Raw genomic sequence first — 22439 nt, forward strand, 5'->3', positions numbered from 1 at the left:
AGAGAGAGAGAGAGAGAGAGAGAGAGAGAGAGAGAGAGAGAGCTACTGCTGCAAGTGTAATAGCCATGACTAGTATTACTTTACCCCCACTTTACTAAAGTTACTTCTACTACTACTACTACTACTCAGGATCATAAGCTCTCAGTAGTTAATGTTTAGAAGATGACATAGATGCTATGGTTTGGATCACTCCCTCTCATTGGTGTTTGTGCACCACACTGAGGTATGTCACACTTTGTTGTGTATGCTCAGGGTAAAAGAGTACATAACTAGGCCTGCAAAACCCATATGTCAGGTTAGACCACAATAAACAGCATCCAAAAGTATTCTGCAGTATCTGAACAACATCTGTGTTTCAAAGATATCTGTGACCCGTCAGACCCATTAGAGCCGTTCTACATGTCGTAAATCATTTTGTGACTTCCCTGGAAATATCCCAATTGGACCATAAAGGCATTGCTAAAAACTACACAAAAACAGCCTTATATTCACTGTTAGCCTCGTTTGCGGTTACAGGTCATGGTCATCAGATCACATCACATAAAAAGTTGAATTTAGTAATTTTAAAGAAATACCAAGTATAACGTTACAAGAATGTTACCTTCTTATCTTGTATCTACACTGTCCGTACCCTGTGCACTGTATTGTAAAGCGTTGCCGACTTTCCCTCTGCAGAAATGGCTGGGGAAGTCTTTGATAGAGCTACAAACAGAGACAGATTTGACAGTTCTGTCTTTTTACAGTCTCACTCTTTATCTACTCATGTCATTGAACATTTTTGCTCTGTGTGACTCCAGCTGGGTTAGTGAATTCTTGCAGGAAACCCTATTTCAACTGGCTTGGCTGACATTACATCTGACCGTCACTGCACAGGGAGACATTTCAAGACCTTCAATGCACAGTACAGGGAGACATTTCGAGACCTTTCAAGACCTTCAATGCATAGTACAATGAGGCCTTTCAAGACCTTCAATGCACAGTACAATGAGACATTTCAAGACCTTCAATGTACAGTACAGTGAGACATTTCAAGACCTTCAATGTACAGTACAGGGAGACATTTCAAGGCAATGAAACTGGAGTCTCTCGTAGATTCCCTCATGCTTCACTTTCCTTCCATTCAGGATTGTGATGCCATTCAGGTTTGGCTTGAACGCTTCTTTGAAGGAATATTAGTCACAGTAGGAAGATGAGGCTGTGGCCTCTTGGCAGGACGACATACAGAACATGTTTTTTCCCCTCAGGTTCAATATCTGGTCAAACACATCTTATCACTTGTGTGTTTTGGGGCCAAATGGGTTAAGGGTTGAAAAAAAAACATTCTCCAGATTATACTTCAATTAGATGGTCGGATTGTTTATAATTCAAGGAATAATTTCTATGTGCAGTAAAGTTGAAAATGCGCAACATTCCCTGTAGCTATTACACCTTTTGTTGTTGGATGCATCCATGAGAAAGTTTAGGAACCCCCCCCCGCCCCATTCAAGAGCATCTGGGGGTGCACTATTATTCAATAGGCCTGTTGTTGTTGTAGCAGCATTGTGTGATTTGTTGCATTTTATGTGTTTTTCCCAGTCTGCAGTCTAGGTGGAGGGGACACCCTGCTTGCCTCGCCTGCAGAGGACCAGATAGCTAGCTGGCCTGGTGGTGAAGTCACTGCAGCCTGGCTCTCTCTGCTCTGTGCTGTACAGGATAAGGAGGAGGCCTTCGGGTGAGAAGAGCCCCAGTGCTGCCGAGTGGTTGGGCGGGGGTAGTGGGGTTTATCAGCACTGCCCGCCTGCACTGAAGAAAATATCTCCTGGGAAGAGATGGAGATGGGGTGGCAGGTTACTCTGAGTCACTTTGCAGCTGAATAAAGGTTGAGACTCTAATTGTTGAGCAGCTCACAGAGCAGATTAGGGAGAGATTTGTTTCTGCAGGAAAATTGCGTATGGAAACGAACAAGAAGGAAGCAGTTCATTAAAACAGCTTTGACGTGATAACACACTCAACAATTTAATTTAATCCTCTGTTGGTTTGTGTGTGTGCAGAGGTGTTAGTGTCTCTGCATTTATATGCCAATGTGAGTATCCCACCGTTATCCACATTCATGCAGTATGTCCGTCTGAGGAAATGCATTCTGAATCTCCAGCCCTCTCTCTTCCTCCCTCACCCTCCGTCTGTTGCTCCCTCCCCCTCCGTCCTTCTCTGTATGAGCGTAGTCTGGGCGCTAAGCCAAGTAGAGTGTTTTTTTGAATGAATACCTGATGCGGCTGATGAGGCTGGCTGGGGGAGGAGCTGTGTCAGTGGAGTACTGAAAGAGCGAGAGAAAGAAAGAGGAGGGAGGGAGGTAGCGAGGGAAAGGGAGGGAGGCAGAAACACAGAGAGAGAGAGAGAGAGAAGCAGCCAGGCAGAGAGGGAGCTGGCGGTCTGGTGGCCTTGCATAACACACGTTGGAGCAGCCTTGAACGCAGGACTTGGTGTTTGCTTCAGCTGTGGGGAACTTCCTTTACCGTCAGCAGCCAATAGCCTCCAAACCGGAGTGTCCAGAGAGGAAGGCAGATCTGGAGCAGCTACAGCACCAGGCTCCAGGAGAGGAGAGCGGCACAAAGGAGAGACTCAGGAAGAGGAGTCCTAGGAAATACGTCTCCAACACACATATGCACGCAGACACACAACACATACACAGAGAGGCAGGAATAATCCTTGGACATGCTATGCAAGCAGTGGCTGTGGAGAGACTGGTGAGCTATTCTTAGTACTCTAACCAGAAGGGGGGGGGGGATTGTATTTTTCTCTTGATTTGTGGCATAGTAGTATTTTTTTCCCTGCTACTACACTAACACTATTCCGCACTCACTGTCATTCTAAAGCCCCCCAGAGGCTACAGTCACTGCATTTGTTCAGAATCACCGATTTAACAGCATTGACCCTGTTTGGTTGTAGTTGTAATCGCTGAGAGGGATGCCCCGCTCTGCTTGTATATTGTATGATTGGTGTGTGTCAGGCAGTGATGCAGAACTCTGGAGTCATTGTGAAGACAAACAGCCTGAACCCACTGCCTGTTCTTACTGTCTGCTTTAGTCTGCTACATTGTTGGTCCTCCTCTTAAAGGCACAGTCACCAGTGGTGAACAGCGAAGAGGCAGTAATATGGCTCTTTTGGGTATTAGAAAAAGCAATACCTTGGATTGATCTGCTCTGTGGTTAAAGCAGCTATGTTTGTAAGGAGGTTGAGGGGAGGTCCTATTTATATGCAGCAAATCACACATCCGTGCACGGACATATTGTCTTCCACAGTACCTCCCCCTCTGTTTTATGCCAGAGCTCAGATTGATAATGATGTTTTTGTTTTCTATATATAGCCATTTGCTGTACGGTGTATTCACTGTGTATCTACAACTGGTCTAGCAGGGGAAACATGATGTAATAGCAGTATTGACAACAGGTTTATCACCCCAGAGTTGGTGCAGTAGGTTTTTGCATTCATCTTTTGTGACAAAATAATTGTGTTGCCTTTCTATCGCCTCTCTGCATCATCCTGCTGCAGAGGGATGTTATTGCTATGAAACCATGGATCAATGCGAGGAGTAAATAGTGGCTCTGGGAACCCGAGAGAAGACTCAGGGCTCAGGCGGAAGGAGTAAAGGCAGGAGACTGGAGGAGCTGGCGACTGCTGCGTAAGAGCTGAGATGTAACTCTGCTGGGGCATCTCTCACCTGGAGACAGCAGAGAGGAGTTTGAATGAAAACATCTCATCCGCCCTCCTGCGCACACAGTGACGGCAGACAAACGCTGCTACACAAACCTTTTCCTCTGGTTTGTGCAGATTTTTATGTGGGAGTTTGAAAGAGGATCACAAGCGAGGCTGGCTCAATCACCCTGTCTGAGCTGATAAGCAACAATGTGATAAGTGGAACAGAGAGGGTCCTGTCCCCCCTCACTCTCTGTTGTCATCCCTCCATACATGTCTCAGAGGTGACAGTCCTGGGCCAGGGGACTGACTCAGGGTTCCTGTGCTGTCCGGCTCGGTGTGATATCTTGAAAGCTCGCCTTTGTTTTCCATAGTATCGCATAAGCCGTATGTTTGTTGGTGTCAGTGTTCTAATAATAGGCTGCCGCTGGAACATCTAGTGAGGCTTTTGACTGCTGCACTGTGTGTGACCATGTGCAGAGAGTGCTGTGTTCAGGTCATATGAGGAAAAGAAAGACACCTTTAAGAGCATCCCGTTGTATCTGTGGTCTGTTGACAGTAATGGTGTGTTTTTGTGGTATTTGAATATCAGATCATGCTGGCATTGTCTTCCAAAGCTGCCATAATCATTGGAGGTACTTCTGCTTCAGATGTGATGTCATTACAGTGTTGACATGGTGTTGCTGAGGTGGGGTTGTTGCCACTGAGCGGTGCACAGTGTAGCGACGGCTGTAGCGACGGCTGTGTTGCTGATCGGGAATCTCTCAGCGAGGCGGGGGCTATGGCGCTCTGATGCTGCAGGCGCTGCTCAATGTGGGTCAGGAGAAGCAGCGCTCTGTCTTCTCCTCATTCCCCATTCTCTCTCCATGTTTCTCATTCCTATAATCTTCTTTCTTCTCTTACCCCCCACCTTTTACTCTCTTTCCTCCTTCTACACAATTCTGTCATCTTACATTGCCTTTCTCCCTCTTCTCCCCCTCACTCTCCTCTTTCATTTTCTGCTTCTCTCCAGCTCTGCTGCTCTCACCCTTTGTTACAGCTGGTGGATCTACCAGGCTGTATGGTTAGATGAATTAAACAGAGGGCTTTGCTGCTTTTGGATGCAATGACCTTGTCAAAGCCAGCATTAGAGGTAGATGCACCTAAATAGAATCTGACCAAGGTCGCCTTCTGTGGTTCCTCCCCCGTCTGTCTTTATATAACATGTCTGTGGCTGCCTGCTTTAATGAACCTCCTCTGTAATATGAAAATACTATTTAGCACTGTAATAGCCCAGCACCTCTGAATGTACTGTAGGGAGTGAAAGTGAATGAATGGATGGATGTTTGAGTGTCTGTCATACACTCCATCTCTTTGGTGCCTCTGGCTAATGAACAACTCAGAGTTGTGTGCATTGACCCACAGATAAGCCTGCAGGAAAGAACAGTCAATCTGGAAAGAAACTGTAAAAAAGAGCTCATGGGAAGCAAAAGGCTGCATGTTATTGTCATTGAACGAACGGATGCGTTGCTTATTGTTTGTTTTTCTTGTGTGTGCATGTCTGTGCTATGTGAGCATGCATGCATATGGATCTACAGCATACAGAGCTTTATTTTGGTGTAGCCCTGCAGTCATACATTGATAATGGCTTGCTGCTTGTTGACAGTTACCTTTCACTAACCCACATTTTATAAGTCTAACCGCCCCATTTCTTGCTGAAAAAAAAAATGGCTTTTTCAGTTCTAATTTAAGTCCGCCTTCAGTCTGCCTCTCACTAAACCAAGCCCTAAGAAGTTCCTACTCATTCATTGTTTGTTGACCACTTTATATTCCCTTGAACTTTGAAACACCACTCAAACAGGGTACAGCAGAAAGCAATTGTTAAAATATTTTGAAGCACTTCAGTGAGGTCCATTTGCATTTTGTAATGTTCCATAATCAAATACTCAGCCATATTGTTTTAACTTCATTTTTCTGATGTGCCCACTGACCCAGAGTTCCTTTCTAGAGGTGGATGTTATTTTTTCAGTAGCCCCACTGACTCAACACAAGATTGGGAGAGGGAGTGTTATAAGAGAAACAAAAACATGAGGCTGTTACTCTGTGCTGTTATCCTTTCACTCTGCTCTGCTTTCTTACCATAGAGGCTGGAGCAAGATAACAGACAACAGCAAGGCACATACACTAACACTGTACACATGAGCGCGTACACACACCCAGACACACCAACGTCACAGTTTAGGAAACTCTTGTTGGTGAAAACATGACAACATGAAAACATTTTTCCATGTTATGCAAATGATGACACACAACATTTGACAGTACTTTCCATTATGTCAATTATTATTATTCATGAAAAGGCTGGTTGAGTTTTGACAAATTGATTAGTCTATGCGAGGTTCTTCTATAAGAAACGTCCACAGAATGTCCTACATTTTGTGTTCAAGTACATTAGACTAACACAAATCAGTTGCAGTTGTTATACTATGTACCACCTTGTGGCAAAACAAAGAATAACACCTCCACAAATATGAAAGTGGGGGCATTTTTAAGAGTGAAGGATTTTGGTGTTTTACATTTGCAACCCTGCAGGAACATTCTGTTAATATGGTTCATAAACAAACAGGCTGTGCTTACTGAACAAGTTCTGCAGTGCAATTAGACTAATGAAACTGTATTGAGTATCAAGTCAAGTTTATCTATAAAGCTCAAATTCAACTGTCGTAGAGGGCTTAAAAATCGGTACGGCATGATTTGGACTTCTACATTTCATTTCTGTTACATGAGGATCTAATTTGAGCTTTTCTCTGCCCTCAGATTCCTGCCGACATCGTGGAAGAGGTGGATTGTTCAGAGATGATTCCTCATGAAGTCTATGGAGCTCATTTTGTGAGCTGGAGTGACACCATCTTCTCTGGTCTGAGACCTAGAGCTGTCTACCAGTGAACACAAAGAGAGCCAGAACCACGCAGCACACAGAGAGGCCAACCGCTGCACATAACCGTTGAGTGGAGGAGAGAGAGAAAGACAGATCCATAAGAATTACCCACCCGGGAATATTGTTAACCACACTGGCACAATGAAATCCAACCAGGAGCGGAGTAATGGATGCCTGCCCCCTAAGAAGCGTGAGATCCTGGCTCTGGAGCAGAGGCCAGTGGTAGTAGCCACACCTCCAGCTGCAGTGATTACTGACAGCCCCCACACAGAGAACCTAGCATGGCTGGCAAGTGTAGCAAGTGAACGCTGCAAATCCAGGGACGCAGAGAGCCCGAGATGTCCCATCTACTCCACTTCCTCCTGTTCTCCTTCCACTTCTATCCCCTCCTCGGCCAATCCTCTGTCTGCGGTACCCCTGACCTCTCTGCCTACCGTTTACCCCACAGCCCTCCCCCAGCAGGCCGGGACTATCCAGTTTGCTCAGCTGGGACCCAACGTTCAGTTCATCAGCTCCGGGCCCTATGCCGGCTACATCTCCTCTCACATAATCTCAGCCAATGCTGGCTCCGCACCTAACAACTCTGCCATAGGACAGCGTTCCCAGCTGGATGGCTACACTACTGCCCTCATCTCCCCCAACACCAAAGGGGAGCAGCAGTTTCAAATAGGCCTCTCTTCCACAGAACTAACTCCTGTGTCGCTTTCAAGCTCCCCCCAAGTCACCAGCCAGTACTTTCATCTGGACAGCAGAACACCTCTGGCTGTCAGCGGAAACTCTGTCACTTCACCCACAGCACACCTCCAGCTCCACCCTAACACAACTGTCCTCCCTCAAACGCTCACCCTCGCTCCCTCCCAGCTGGTGGTTCAGTATGCCGATGGTTCAGCTGGAAAAAAAACGGAGGGGCATGCTAAGGCTGTGCTGAATGGGGAATTGGAGTTTGTCAAACAGACTAAAACTCCCATTCATCAAGTGAACCATCAACAGGTCCAGAGCTATGAGGCCAGGCATATCCTCCTGCCTGCAGACTATGGCCAAAACCCTGCTGGACTCCAGACCTCCTTGGTGCTGTTGGCCCAGCCCAACCATGGAGCTGAACGTGAAACTGGCACAAATAAGATCTCCTTTATCCAGACTGAGAAAGGAGGCATCTGTTTGGGAAAACCAGTGTCCAGATCTTCCTCCTTCACCCCCCTCTCTTCCTCAGATGTGGTTAAGTCTGTTGCTCCTCATACAGTCATCCAGACCACTCTGCCCCATGAGGAGCTGCCAGCCAGTCTCTATTCCACCACACAGCCACCTATCATTGGCTATATCACCAGTGCAAATCAGCATGCTGTCAGCTACCATGCAGCACTGCCTCAGCACCTGGTCATCCCGAGTGGCCAGTCCCTCTTCATCCCAGTCAGTGGCACCAATAACGGCACCGAAATTGAGGTTAGTTGCACTGTCAGCGCCCTGACTGCTACAACTACACCTCAAATATCCACCGCCATGCCTCATGCCTATCTGGCCACAGCCCTGTCCAAGTGTGAGGCGCTTGGACCAGATGGAAATCAACCTCAGCCTGCAATCCCACAGGCACCAGTGATGCCAGTCCTGCCCCCAAACCCACCTCCTGCAGTGGTGGCACCTCCCTCCCCAACTCCTGCTCCTGTGCCCAGTCCCGCCCCTGTTTCCATTCAAGCCTCCCACTCCATCTCCTCCTCATCTTCCCCTGTGGCACTTCCTCCATTCTTCATGCGAGGCTCTATCATCCAGCTGGCCGACGGGGAGCTGAAGCGCGTAGAAGACCTCAAGACGGAGGACTTCATCCAAAGTGCAGAAATTAGCAGTGAGCTAAAGATTGACTCCAGCACTGTTGAGCGCATTGACAGTGGGCAGAGTCCTAATGCTGTGGTCATCCAGTTTTCTGTGGGAGAGCTCAAAGCCCAGGTAAGTTTTTCTTCATTCATCATTCTTTTTAAACATTTTTTATGCCGCTACGTGTAAGATTTGAAAATCTTTGGCACCCCCAGTGATAGTGTCAAAAACCCGCTGTGGGGGATAGCAATGCACATAAAAATACTCAATACAATCCCAGGACCTTCAATTTGAAGAAGCTGGATGAAATTCAGCCATCATTTTATCACACCTGTGACACGTCAAAATGTCTTCTGTAAAAAAATGGCCTAAGCCGCCTTGTTGGTATACAATTTGATTTAACTTTTTTTTTTTAAGAGGTAAATAAAAATTGATTGATTTAAAACAAAAAGGCATGCCAACAGAATAATTTCCAGGATGCATAGACTCATACACATTAAGTGGCCTTAAACAGATGTCTTTTTTTATAACTATCCTCCACTCATATTCTGTATCTAGCCAAAAGCTAACTGTGTCTGTTGTGCACATGCTCATCTCCAGGTGTGTGTGGAGGTGCTGGTGGAGTACCCCTTCTTTGTGTTTGGCCAGGGCTGGTCGTCCTGCTGCCCAGACAGGACCACCCAGCTGTTTGAGCTTTCGTGCGCTAAGCTGTGTGTTGGTGATGTATGCGTGTCGCTGACCCTCCGCGGCTTGAGGACCACTTCAGTAACAGACAGCCAAGCTTTAGGGACCAAGCTGAAGACTGGTCACCTCTCTGACTCCTGTCATAATGTGGATGCCACTGTAAGAAACAGTACGAGTCAAAACGCTGCAGGAAAAAACAGTGGGCTCCTCATGAAGGCTTCCAGTCCAGACAGGCTGGAGAGGGAGCAGGTTACTGGGCCAGGACCAGGACTAGAGCTACCACCAGGATTGGGACTAGTTCCAGGACTAGGGGAGGGGATCTACGGAGTTGGACCAATGCTGGCAGTTTCTGCGACCGGCGAGTTGAGACAGGAATCAGTGAAAACAGACATGCCTGCTCTTACCAAAATGCAATGTGGTGATCCAGAGAGACCCTCAGTCCGCAAGAGACGCTGGTCGGCTCCAGAGCGAGACCAGACTGAGAGAGCTGAAGAGGAGCCTCCTCTGACTCTGCCCAAACCCTCCTTCATCCCTCAGGAGGTAAAAATCAGCATAGAGGGTCACTCTAGTACTGGGAGTGAAAGGCGCTTGAATAAGAGAATAGACTGTTGAAAGAACTTAAGGAATTTTGATTACCTGTGGTTTGCTTTGTGTTTATCTTTCCTCTCTGTCCAGACTACTGTAATATTGGCTGAGTTTATACAGTATATGTATATGTATATGTTTTCTTTTCCTTCACACAAGTCTGATATCTACAGTGAAGTACAGTAAAGCACCTTCATAAGTGGTATCACACACGAGATCAGTGCAATCAATGCTGAAAGCAAAAATGAATGCAGCGTGAAAGTTGAGTATGAATGGCAGTCGGACACCTGAGAGACATTTCACCTGCGTGTCACATATCATAAGCTGGATCTCCTTTGTAACGTGGCTTAAACCTGTCGACCATTCCTCTTATCACATAAACAAGCACAGACCCCAATGTCAGCGTGTACAAAGTGGGTAATCATTTGTTACTGTCATCCTGTTTGTTCCACTGTGTATTTGGTTTGTAGTGTGAGTTTATGGGTGGTTGGAGTCAAAGCTAGAAGTTTGGAGTTTTAATGACAATGCTCATACATCATGGCTGTGATCTCTGCTGCCTTGTGTATCTGATGAGGTTTTAAGTTTTAAGTTTTATTTTAATTACTAATTATTTTAATTTCCATAACATTGCTGATGTTTGCTCTGCTGCAGGTGGCCTTGTCCCACTTGTCTCTATGTGTATGTGCCTGTGTGTGCGCGGGTGTGCTGGTATGTGTGTGTTTTTCTGTGTGTTTTTTGTCAGATGCAGCACAGAATTAAGGTGTGTTTGTGTGGCTGAAGCTGTGAGCTCAGTCATCAATACAAGCTGCAAATATCAATCTTTAAAAGGCCTGAATGTAAATCACTGAATTAGTCCTGAATCAATGTACTATTTGATAGCCTTGCTCTTGCAATGTATGGGTGACAGCAGTTGCACATGGGTGAATTTCTCTGATCAAGTTCCTCTGGGTCAAATTTACCTTAGTTTATAATTCTAATAATTCCTTTAAAAGACAGCATGTGTCACAAAGGAATGCCTGTATTTAGCCCTGATATGTGCAGCAATATGTGCAGCATTACAAATAAACCATACAGTAGTTGGCTTACTTAGTTGATTATTTTGGCCACAGTGCAGAGAAGAACACCAGATTTGATATGGCAAACCTTTGCAAAACAATTACGTATACATCCAGCAACACAGATTATAATTTATTTGGAGTAATGTTTAAGGCAGTCTGATGAATGTAAATCCAGTTTACCCTACTTTTCGCTGTTGTTTGCTCTCGACCAGCTACTGGGAGAAATCTCTGGCCCTCAAGTTGCTAAATTCTCCATCACGATCACCAGCTAAATGCTGACTTTGTCTGTCTGCCGTTTGGTGCTGTGCAGGTAGTTAAGAATGGGTTTATCGGAGCTTTTTCACTGAAAACTACCTGTTGCACCTAAAATATCGATGCTGATGAGAGCAGTGAGAGAATGTTGCAGTCCATAAAACCAAAACAGTGAGCGGAAGGAGGCTAAATAGCTTATTAGAGCTAAAAGGAACCACAGAGTCTCAGAGAATCATGTCTCTCCCTTCCACATTTGCATAATTATCTGAGGCATTGTTAATATACAAACATTGATTAAAGTAACTTAAATAAAAACACACCATAAAATGAAAAATAAAAAAACATGGCATGCTCTTTACGTATTATAAATAATGGTACCTTCCCATTCTGTTGACCTATCCTATTGCTTTCTTCACATAAACTATGGCCTTAGATATATATGTACCTAGTTTACTGCAGCACATAGTTTTTACGGATTTTCTCCAATGATGGTATGACTTTCTTAAGTCCATACCTGTTAAAACAGAGAATGGCTGTTTTGATTAAAACAGCTTTCTTTCTCTTTGATCAGTGTACATGATATTTCTTTCTTAAAGTAGAGCCAAAATAAATATCCTACAGTTCATACTCAGGAAATGTGTGTGTGTGTGTGTGTGTTTGCATGTGTGTAGGCCTGAGACAGCATGTCCACAGTCACATGTATGTATGTTCTGAGCATCAGCACTTTGATGAAGCATCCAGCAGGAGTGTGGTGGTCGTGGTGTCCCTGTTCCTCAGCTGTTAGAGTTAATGAAAATAATCAACTGACTGTTTTTCATCTGTCCTACAGGTTTATCATTGAAAGAAAACATTATATACCAGGGCAGGGAATGTAAACACAACTCGGGCAAACTATCTCAACTTTATTTTTGATGACCGAACTATTATACAGAAAAAGATGGAAAGAGTTGACCATGTACAGTAAATTGTATCTTAGAGAGTGTACAGTGTGTGTGATAGATATTCTAACCCTTATGTAGCCTATGTACTGTATGTGCCACTGCGCCTCCTTCAATCATTCCCTTAATTCACCAATATCAAGCGGTCCTGCTATAGTTTCTCTCAGTTCAGGTATTGATCTATGTTTATGAATGTGCTACGGTTCTTTAAGAACATCTACATACATTTGGCCTCCTCAGAATTGAATTTTGCTTGCACATTGTAACATGCAGTATGTGTTAATATCAACTGCAATTTATCACAATAGCCATTAACCTTTTTATAACTCCTGAAAGGTGTTTGTTGTAAACTCATTTCCCAGACTGTTCTCGTCTGTTTGTGTTTGACTGCTCAGGCTGAACACTGCCCAGTGACTGTTCTTCTCCAAAATGATGTGGTTATATTTTTCACTGTTACAAAGTAGCCATACTGTTTCATCAGTTGGTATTTGTAGCCATTTTATTCTCTTGTAAATCTGGCCTGTGTTTGCATTTTTTTTCTTAAAGAAATTATTATTTTTCAAATACAGATCGAATGGCATCATGACAGATCTATCTGTGCAATGTAGGATTGATGCTTAGAGGAGTATTTGACATTTTGGGAAATAATCTAGTATTAGTTTACTTTGTATATTAGTTTTCCTGCTGAGAATTAAGTGAGAAGATTACCAATCAATCTTCTCATGCACCTTTCCGAAAGAAAAGGAATAAGCGCATTTTCCCAAAGTTTTGAAAATGTCCTTAAAAGTCCCGGCACACAACGGGAATAAAGGTGTACACAGCCCTGGGAAGAGGTCTGATCAGTCTAACCTGTGAGGATGGACCACAGGTGTGTAGGGTTTTTAAGTTCAGAGCTCAAATAATAACAATATACACGTTTTGCTCACAAATATGCTTAAGCTGGGCCCCTTAAAGTGCCCATATTATGAAAAAATAGTTGGGGTGTTATTTTGTGTCTCTGGTGCTTCCACACACATAAAAACTTGGAAAAAAAACCATCCATGTTGTTTTGAGTAAGACACAGTTTTCTGAATTTCCTCTGCCTTCAGTCTCCAGGTGAGCTGTCCAAAATCTCCACGGCTTTCTACGTCACTGGCCGAGATGAGGAGGCTAATCGTACCACATGCTAGCGATAGCATGCTCGTTCCCAAAACACAAAACACTGCTACAACACAAATCTAGTTCAGCATAATCTCCAAAAGAACTACTTACATGTCCCTGTTCTGCAGGTATTCCACAAGAGTGCCCTCATTTAGAATACGTCTCCCAGCTAATCCTGCCTCGTACTGACCAAAGTTGGAGAAAGTTATCTAGCTGATGTGATCTTATCTAACTACTGCGCATGTGTGACTCCCAACAAAGATAGTACAGAAGTGGGATGTTTCACTCTGTAGCTAAAACAAGTGAGATGTGTCACTCTGTAGCTAAAACAGAGACTTAAACACACAGGGTGGAAAGAGGATCTGCAGCAATGTGCAGTACAACAAAACTATGGTGTTTTTTGAAAACTAAACCATGTAAACCTGTTCTGGTACAATCTCAAAATACAATTGGGAATCTGAAAATGTGCATAATATGGGCGCTTTAACATTTGTAATTTTCAGAGACTTTCTGAATAATGTTGAATATGGTGTATAAACACCACCTTGTGGTGATCTATGGAATTGCACTTTGTTATATGGGGTGGGGGCGTGTTTTAGTCTAACTAATACACAGAAGTAATGTACAGCATGTCTGAGAGAAACTGTACACTAACAGTAGGCTACAGTATCTCAGTGATTTGTAAATAGCCAAAGTCTTCCATTATAATGTTGGTATGACCTTGTAGTCAGTGGAGAGGATGAACACTGATCCCCATTTACAGAGCTTAAAGGTGCTCCAAGCAATGTTGGGTGGCGTTACTTCTTGTTGATGTTCAGAGCCTTTTCAAACAAGATAAGACTTGCTTGACCCTCTCTACTCATCCTGCCCCCCCCGTTTGCTGTATGTGACAACAAATGTTGTAGCCACAAACACATGTGACATCGCTTAGAGCACCTTTAAGTGAAGTGAAGAAAAAGACATAATTTATTTGAAAGGAATACAGGATATTGATTTTATTTCGCACCAGCTCAAAAAACAAACAAAAGGAAGTTATGGGAGTAAAAGACATTTTTTTTGTAATTCAGGTCTGTTTGTTGAATAAATCTTACTTAAGATACAGTATGTCCTACGTACAGTAAATAACAATAATGTTCCCTTATTTTGATGGTGTTGAAGTTTGCTAGTCAGAAACTGTTAAATCTTTACTTCAAATGTTTGATTTTACATTTGATCATATATATTAAAAGAAATAAAAAAGAGTCTAAAGAAAAAACACAGTGTCTCTTTTTGTGAGAATGGCAAAGGTGGAGAGCGACACTTCAATCCGGGGTTTGTCAACTGTGCGGCTGTGACAAATGTTTCCACTTGAGACATGCCTGATAATATCTTCACCTCCGCTCTCCTGCTTTGATATTTCCAACACAACACACCAATCATATTCTGAATACCAGCCATGACAACACTGAACCAGCGACTATTTGGGGAGAGTGATTGCAGAATTTCTTCCTGCAATATTACCGATGCTGTTTTGATCTTTTGTTGTTTTGATAGCTAAAGTATACTGTATATTTTTATGCAGTATATAAATCACAAAAAGCTACTTCTTTTCCAGAATATTTGTATTGCCTGAAGATGTTAACCCTTCTTATTAATTATATCCTAATCACTTTTCTCTGAAACATACAATATAACACATTCCCTGCACAAGGTATCTCCTTTGATAAAAACAACAGAATGAGAAAAAAAAGAGGATGAACATGAATACCAACAATATAATGCAAAGTGATGATTGATGTGGTGAAGCATCAGAAAGACTTCCTATGAGCAGCATTTATTTTGCACATTGTTGAGCTGCTTCAGTCACATGAAGGGCACCAAGAAAGGTCTGGATGGGTTTAACATGACTGCTCATTGTGCCTCATATTAAATTGCACACAGGCCTTCAGTTGAAGAGAAGAATAGATGACATGGAAATCACATGCTTTGTGTTTAAAAATGATCTGGGTTTTTAGCTGCACTGCTGATGAATAATACTATTGCATGTCCGTTTTATAACTCATAAATGACAAAATGGTATTTGGATTCATGCAGTTATGGAAATATCAAAGGACTAATCTAATATAGACAACAGTCTAAACTACATGGATTCATCCACAGTCCATTCCCCCCAAAAAAGCTCTACGCTGCTGCACCCTTTATAAACAAATTATTCACGGACATATTTGCTCTAACCTAACAGATATACTGGTAATACCTTTCAAATTTGACATAATGTGGAACAGAAGCACATGGTGTTCTGTACTGGATACAAGTAAATATGAACATGTTTTTGAAGATTTTTTTTGGGGGGCTTTTTTATCTGTAATAGATAGGACATTTGTAGATGGATTTGAGCAGGCTAACCCCAGATATGATCATGTTTTGTTTAACAAACATTCAAGATAGATGTGTGTGCTCTCAGTCGGTGCAAAAAATATTTGAGAAACATGAGCATGTAGTATATCTCCCAAAAATGACTTGTGATGTTGTCAGGTATGTGGCGTAAAGTCTGAGGCTGCTGAGAATGAATTTGGAGAAATGACAGGAGCTTTATCAGTGAAAGTTTTATGTCTCAGAACTGAAAACACACTTTAAGATTAAACAGTTTGTGGCTCCACAAAACAAAACTCCCACAATGCATTACACTTACAGACTATACAAACGTTGCTCTTCTCAGATCTTTCTAAAACCCTTTAACAAACAAGTATTTCCACCAACTCATCGCTTAGTAATATTTAAAAAAAGAAGTATGACAGTTATCCTTTTACTTGTCCTTAATGTATTCAGATATTCAAGGATCATCACCAAAGAGTTGTGTTCAAGTCATCTCCACCAGAGGTCCCTGTCCTGCCTCACAAAGCTTCTTCACAATTAATTTACTTTGCTGCTCCTCCAAAAAAATCCTGTTCTACAGGTTTATTCCTACACTGCACCACCTGGGGGAGCAAGAGTCCTTCTTCTGGGGTGGAAAAGATATGGATTCAGACACTATTACAACTCCATGGAAGTCTATCCATTTGGTCTTTGATACATGTTCAAAGCATGTTAAAATAAGCAAACTAAATGCAATTCAAACATGTAGTATAAATGAAATATGCTAAACAGCATTTTTCAATTTCCTATTATTTTATGTTTCTGTGGTCTTTTTGCAACAAAATGCAATTATGATTTCACTCTCTGACTCCTTGTTTGAAAAGGCAATGTACAATTCAGTTACATACTATTGCAATAGCAAAGAATAAGAATGAATAATCAAACACTTTATTCTGATGAAAATTCACACTCGCAAAGAAAATCAATTATGACTCAAACATGACACATTAAAGGTTAATTTTAATTTCAGGGTGCTGTTGATACGCTGACCACTTTGTTTTGCCTGCCTGTGCACAATATGATATGACAATATCAGATAAGCATATGAGAACATTAAAGACACTTTTAAATGCCATACGTCACATGCAGTGTTGCACACAGTCTCAGACTGTCTACAATGTGTTTTTGATATGGACTCTTTCTCTTTACAGCTAGTTATTGAAGTCTTATCAACTGCCATGTTAGAAAAAATAACAGGCACAAACCTTGAAGTAGCAGGGCAGGGTTTTTTCTGTGGAGATGTGGACTTTTTAAAGATAAAACTCTAAACTCATTCTATAAAGACAATAATAACTTAGTTATATGGTGGGTTTTACTGTAAACCCGTAAAAACATATGTTTTTGTTGTTCAGCAACACAAATATCTAATATACCAATTAATTCATAAACAATGGAAATATTAAGCTCTAATAAAATAATGCCAGTGTAAACAAGCTTCAGTATCACGCAACGCCCAAATATTGCACATACATTCATAAATATAGACATCAACTTTGTGCCTTTGTGTTTATGCATGTGGCTGCATCTGTGTGTGAATATGTGATACATCTGTATACAGCCAAGTTAGACGAACACTAGGATAAATTAAATCAGGTGGGGAAATAATTTCATAACTGACTGATTTCATAACGAGAGGCACCTAATAGACACACACATTTGTACAGTACCTACAAGCAGACGTATACACTTACACACACTCTTACACTCATAAAAGCACTTGTGCATAGATCTCAAGTATCTTTGTGCCTCACTTACACAGACACACAGAATGTTCAGAAACGTTTAAAGCATTGTCTTCACAACAAAGTCCATTTTGTCTTCAGTTCTGGTGCTTCATCACAATGGATACATAAACAATGGAATTGTGTGTGTGTGATTGAGCCTGTTTAGTGTGTTTTGGTCCCATTCTGTCTTGTTTGAACCTCGTTCTTCAGTCCCTGTCTGCGTGGCGCTGAAGTCTTTATACTGTCAGTTTAGTTTGAGCCAGAAGACCTCCAGCCAAGGAACATAGGGTTCAACTAATACAGATCTTAGATCTGATTTAAGTTACTCAGAAGGTGCACGTCCCTCTCAAACCATAGTCCTCCAATCAGAAGCTGTCTTGCGTCGTCTAGGCGTCCCCTGTTTGATCACATGTCAGCTGCTCCTGATCGGAGACGTCATCGTCAGCTGGTGGACGCGACCGGTCAAAGAAACCACACTGAGGGGATCACATTAACCCATTAGTGTAATACTGGATACTCAAACTACCACAAGTAATGCTGGATAATGTTAGTGTGTGTGTGTGTGTGTACCTTCCACATGGCTAATGTTAGCATGGCCAGCACCAGCAGCCCCAGCAGTATGGCCAGGATGATGACCCAAAGCGGAACAGCAAATGACACGTCAGGAGTCCCCCATACCACCAAGGTCCCCATCTGCAAGACACAGAGAAGTACGGTTAGGTTTTTGTAGGTGGTAATACATGTCTCACACACTTCTGTTACTGCCAGCATCGTACCGATGTGGTGTGTTGCGGCAGGGTGGAGGGTTGGATGCGGTAAGGCATGGCTGTGACCATGAAGGATACAGTAGAGTTGAGGATGTAGGGGTCATTACGCCGCTGTAAGACAAATATAACAATATTATTATTTAAAAGGTGCAATTTGACCAATCATATATTTTAATTATTACGTTGCTTTGAAAGACATTTAGTTTGAACATTGAACCTTAGCTATTCATTATCAACATCAACAAGAAGTTCCTAAAGTACTCAATAAAATGATAACTTGAACATCTACATTTTCAGGACAACTGGGCAAATTCCATCTGTTCAAAAGCTCCAGAACTGCTACTAGGGTAATAGGGGAAATTATTGTAAAATTGGCTTCACAACTGCTGTTTCACATATGAACCAACAAACAAATAATCAATCAAAAATTATCAGGATGGCAGGTGAAGACACTGACCTGCAGAAAAGTGTGAGCCCAGAGTCTCGAGCGGATCTTGACCACGGCGCTCTGCCCACGATCCAACCGGCCAACGATACACATGATCCTCAGACATGAGATATTGGTGCAGTTCTGCGGTGAAAAAAAACAGAGAGCGGAGAGACATCACACACTAGCAATTGATTTGGTTTAATTTCTTAAAAGTATGTACGTGTATGTGAGGCTCACCAAAGTTTTACCGCTATAACTCTCAGCAGCATTGACGGCTCGTTTATGGCGATGAGAAGCGCTGGTGTTCCTCAAGAAACCCAATAATTCAGGTGTGTCCTGGAGAGTGGAAATCTGAAACAGAAAAGGAAAGTTGTTTCATCAACTCAAATGGAAACGGGAGATGATAAAGAAGAAAACAAAGGAAAACAAATGCTAAGTTGCTGGTTCATAGTCCTCTTTTATCTTTAAAGGTTCCTTCTACAGCATGTGTTTTGGCCTGTTGAGGACAGATATTACATCCTGATTATCACATGTTGGCGGTTTAGTGTGGTCTGTGTAGCACATGGGCTGTTATGCAGCCCAGACAGCCAATGAGAAGCTGATGGGGGAATCTGAGGACAGAGAATCCTTGTAAAGTAATATTTTAAAGATGTATTAAGAGATGTAATAAAATGACACCAAATCACTAGCTGTGGAAACGTGTGACATTTAACGATCTGTTAAAAAGGTGGTTTGTAGGTTGAAGGATTTAAAGAGATTTTATTTGCATTTTTGATTGTAGCTCATACAGTCAAGCTGACCGCAACAAAAAGAGAGACAACAGACAACCAATGTGGCTGAGCGACCCAAGTCACAGCTCACAGATATCAAATTGATAATAAATAGATATTTTCATTGATTCTCCACCGGGAGTCTGGCATCTGACAGAGGCCTGTGAGAGCAAAAATATTTTAATATGTGTAAGAGATGACTTGCTTATTGTTCTCAACTAATTTTGGAATTGCAGCATAGCAACAACAGTTGTTTCTTTTTATTCCTGCAGCTTAGTAGGTAGCAGCTGCAGAAACAGGCCACACATGACAGTGACTACTTTTGAGGTTTGTGAATGCGTTATTGTAAAATAAATATTTTACTAAATGGTACCTTGCTAAAATGTATCACCACACTGTGTCCCACCAGACAGGGCACCTACGTGGCATTTAGGCCAAAACACAGGGGAGCTGGGCCTCCAGTTGCCCAGGCTCTCTAACAATGGCAATGTTGGCTGGTGGGAAGCTGGTGGGGAAACATCCTCTACCGGTCAGTCAGCTGGGCTGACACTGTTGATTATTTTTCATTTAATATATTTTCAGATGTATTGATTAATCATTAACTATGAAAGGTTGGAACATAACTAATGTATGTCACAAGTTACCAGATCTCAAACTGACAACTTAAAATTATTTTGTCTGAGCAACAGTAAAGAACCCAATAGCATTCAGTTTAAGATGAGTTCAGTTTAAGTATGATGCTTTGCACTCCTCACTGCCAACACAGGGGGAAAGATGCGTCTGCTAACCCAGTGTGTATCTATCGGTCCAGTCTACACAGAGGGATTGACAGTGACAGGGACACTCGGAGATGTTAGCAAGATGAAAATGACAGAAAAGGAAAAAAAATCTGACCTTTAACCACATGCTGTGTATCCGATTCATTTTGTTTATATAAATGATTACAGCTCGTAGCCTAATTATGCACTTTTTGAAATCACTGCATGTTTTCTTTTTAAATTACTCTACAGATGATATCATAGATATGGGAAACTATTCCAGCTCTAATTTCTGCTAAAAAGCATAATACTTCTACCCCTATCATTTTGAGCCAATTGGCAAAGAACATGGAAAGCCACCAGAACAACGGGTACAATTGTGTTTTAAATAAGCGGGTATAAATAATGGAGGAATGGATGGATGACTGAGCCGCTAGCCGTATTATAATTAAAAGTCTGAAAATGCATATGGTCCGGTGGTTTCATAGAAAAATGGAGAGAAATACTGTGAAGCAAGTCTTTTTCACTGCAGGCAATGTGTCCATAATTATATTTCTGGGTCTTGAAATGAACTTTTGAATATGTGTTTGCATGCATAAGCGTGTATAATGTTCATATATTGTCGTGTTACCTGAAGGCCAAGTGGGTTGAGGCTGGTGTTCGTCCGGCAGCTAATTGGTCCGTCAGTTTGAATCTCCATGGCATACAGCAGGTTTTCATCACGGAAACGGGAAGGCCAGCCGACCTGGAGCTCAGCCTCCCTAATACTGCTGGGACCTGAGTTATGGAGCTGGAGACAAAGAGAGGGAAGAGAAAAAATAAATGTAGACAGTTGTCAGTATTGTGCTCACTTTTAGCTTATTAGTAGGTCTCAAGTGACTGAGGCTATAATCAGGTTATCATAACTGTGGGATGATGACACAGGCCACCTGTGTTTTGAGTGAAGATAATATTCATTCAGCCTTCAGTCACTGGGGATTGAAATACAAGACAAGTAAAACCTACAGCATCACCTGGCTCATCATTCCACATCAAAATGAGTATAAATGAATTATGAGCCTAAATGGACCATCAATTCAATAACACACACACACACACACACACACACACACACACACACACACACACACACACACACACACACAGTCATTAACACTAAAGCAAGTCATCCAAACAGGACATGATCCTGGTGCTGCAGGGCAGGAATTCTGAAATAGCAAAAAAAAACTCTGTCCTCTCTAACTAGAAGCAGCTGCCAACTGGGAAAAGTACCGCAAATGAAAATCATTATCAGCTGCAGGACAGGCCAGACGCGCCTGCACTCCGCCGCCGTCCCTTTAAAACAAAAAGAAATCACGTGTATGCTGCACACATGCACATACCCATATTGTAAACTGTCGCCAGCCTGTCTGCCATTCGCCCTCCTTCTATCTGTTTGTCTGTACCTCTGTTTGACCTTGTTTTTCCTCCCAGTGATTATTACTCATTACATTGTGTCCAGTCTAAAGAACTATCCTCTTTCCTTTCCTTCCTTCTCCCTCCTTGCCTTGCTCCTTATTCCCTTCTCTGTTTTTCCTGCCCTTCACAGCAGTAATTACTTCTAAGCTGGAGACCTTTGATCAGCCATTCTTTATAGAGCTCCTGCTTTTACTGTGTGTGTGTGTGTGAGTGTGTTGCTGTTTACTTCACCTTACAGAGCTACCTGCTGTAGCCTACTTTCCCACAACCCTCCCACACCAATTTTTCTACTCTTTTCAGCTTAACAGTCCGCGATTGAGACCCTTGCTTTATTAGCAGTAACAAAAAAAAACTCTGAGTACATCTCTACATTAGCTGTGTTTTGATGAAGGGCCTGCATTTACCTCATAAATGTGTGTAACTTGTGGTCCCACATCGTCCTCTTTGACAGGCTTCGCTTTGGGTTCCCAGCGTGGGAATGGCAGCACCACCTGAGAGGGATGAGACACCCTGAAGAGAGAAAAAACAGCTCAGTGACACTAATGCAAATACACACTGACAGGTTAAATATAATACTCACTTACAATATGAATGTTGAAATTGTTGGTGTCACTGTGTTCATTTCCTAAAGTGTTATTATTATTTTTTTTTACAGTTGCACTAGGAATTAAAGGAATAGAGACCCCCTATGAATCACTGAGAGAGAGAGACGGAGTGACCCTGCCCGGAGGAAGCCGGTTTGCCACGGAGACCGGTCGGACACAGCCCAAAAAAGCTACATGGCGCCTGTCTCTCCTTCCCATTGGCCCACCACCTGTGGGAGGAACCACTGGGGGCGGGTGCGCTGCCACATAGGTGGCGGTAAAGGTCAGGGGCCTCAACGGACCAGAACCGGGTGGCAGAGGCTGGCTCTGGGGACGTGGAATGTCACCTCTCTTATGACTTATCCACCAAGGATAACCAGGTGCTGCTTCTGGGCTGGTGCTATTGCCAGTTTGGTGTGTGCCAGTTTTGGTATGTGTGTGTGTGTGTGTGTGTGTGTGTGTGTGTGTGTGTGTGTGTGTGTGTGTGTGTGTGTCAGTGGGC

General features: G+C 42.7%; 2 protein-coding genes across 4 annotated transcripts in view; one reads left to right on the forward strand and one right to left on the reverse strand.

The window, feature by feature from the left end:
* The window catches only part of LOC117946670 (ataxin-1-like), a 10970-nt gene extending 484 nt beyond the window's left edge, over nt 1-10486 (forward strand). The window contains exons 2-4 of one of the 3 annotated variants that reach the window (XM_034874953.1): nt 1576-1711; nt 6469-8527; nt 8996-10486. In XM_034874953.1, coding sequence (XP_034730844.1) covers nt 6731-8527; nt 8996-9691 — 2493 coding nt within the window. In that variant the 5' untranslated portion in view covers nt 1576-1711; nt 6469-6730 and the 3' untranslated portion in view covers nt 9692-10486. Of the gene's footprint in view, nt 1-1575; nt 1712-1810; nt 2724-6468; nt 8528-8995 lie in introns of those variants that run through there. The other 2 variants (XM_034874952.1, XM_034874954.1) reach the window with 2 other exon arrangements.
* Nucleotides 10487-16321: 5835 nt separating this feature from the next.
* The window catches only part of itga8 (integrin, alpha 8), a 37011-nt gene continuing 30893 nt past the window's right edge, over nt 16322-22439 (reverse strand). The window contains exons 24-30 of the mRNA XM_034874951.1: nt 21758-21863; nt 20527-20685; nt 18605-18718; nt 18395-18508; nt 17947-18048; nt 17741-17863; nt 16322-17646 (exon numbers count right to left, since the gene is read on the reverse strand). Coding sequence (XP_034730842.1) covers nt 17557-17646; nt 17741-17863; nt 17947-18048; nt 18395-18508; nt 18605-18718; nt 20527-20685; nt 21758-21863 — 808 coding nt within the window. The 3' untranslated portion in view covers nt 16322-17556. The remainder of the gene's footprint in view (nt 17647-17740; nt 17864-17946; nt 18049-18394; nt 18509-18604; nt 18719-20526; nt 20686-21757; nt 21864-22439) is intronic.

Source organism: Etheostoma cragini, chromosome 6, assembly GCF_013103735.1.
Source record: "Etheostoma cragini isolate CJK2018 chromosome 6, CSU_Ecrag_1.0, whole genome shotgun sequence".
In the NCBI taxonomy this organism is placed as follows: Eukaryota; Metazoa; Chordata; class Actinopteri; order Perciformes; family Percidae; genus Etheostoma; species Etheostoma cragini.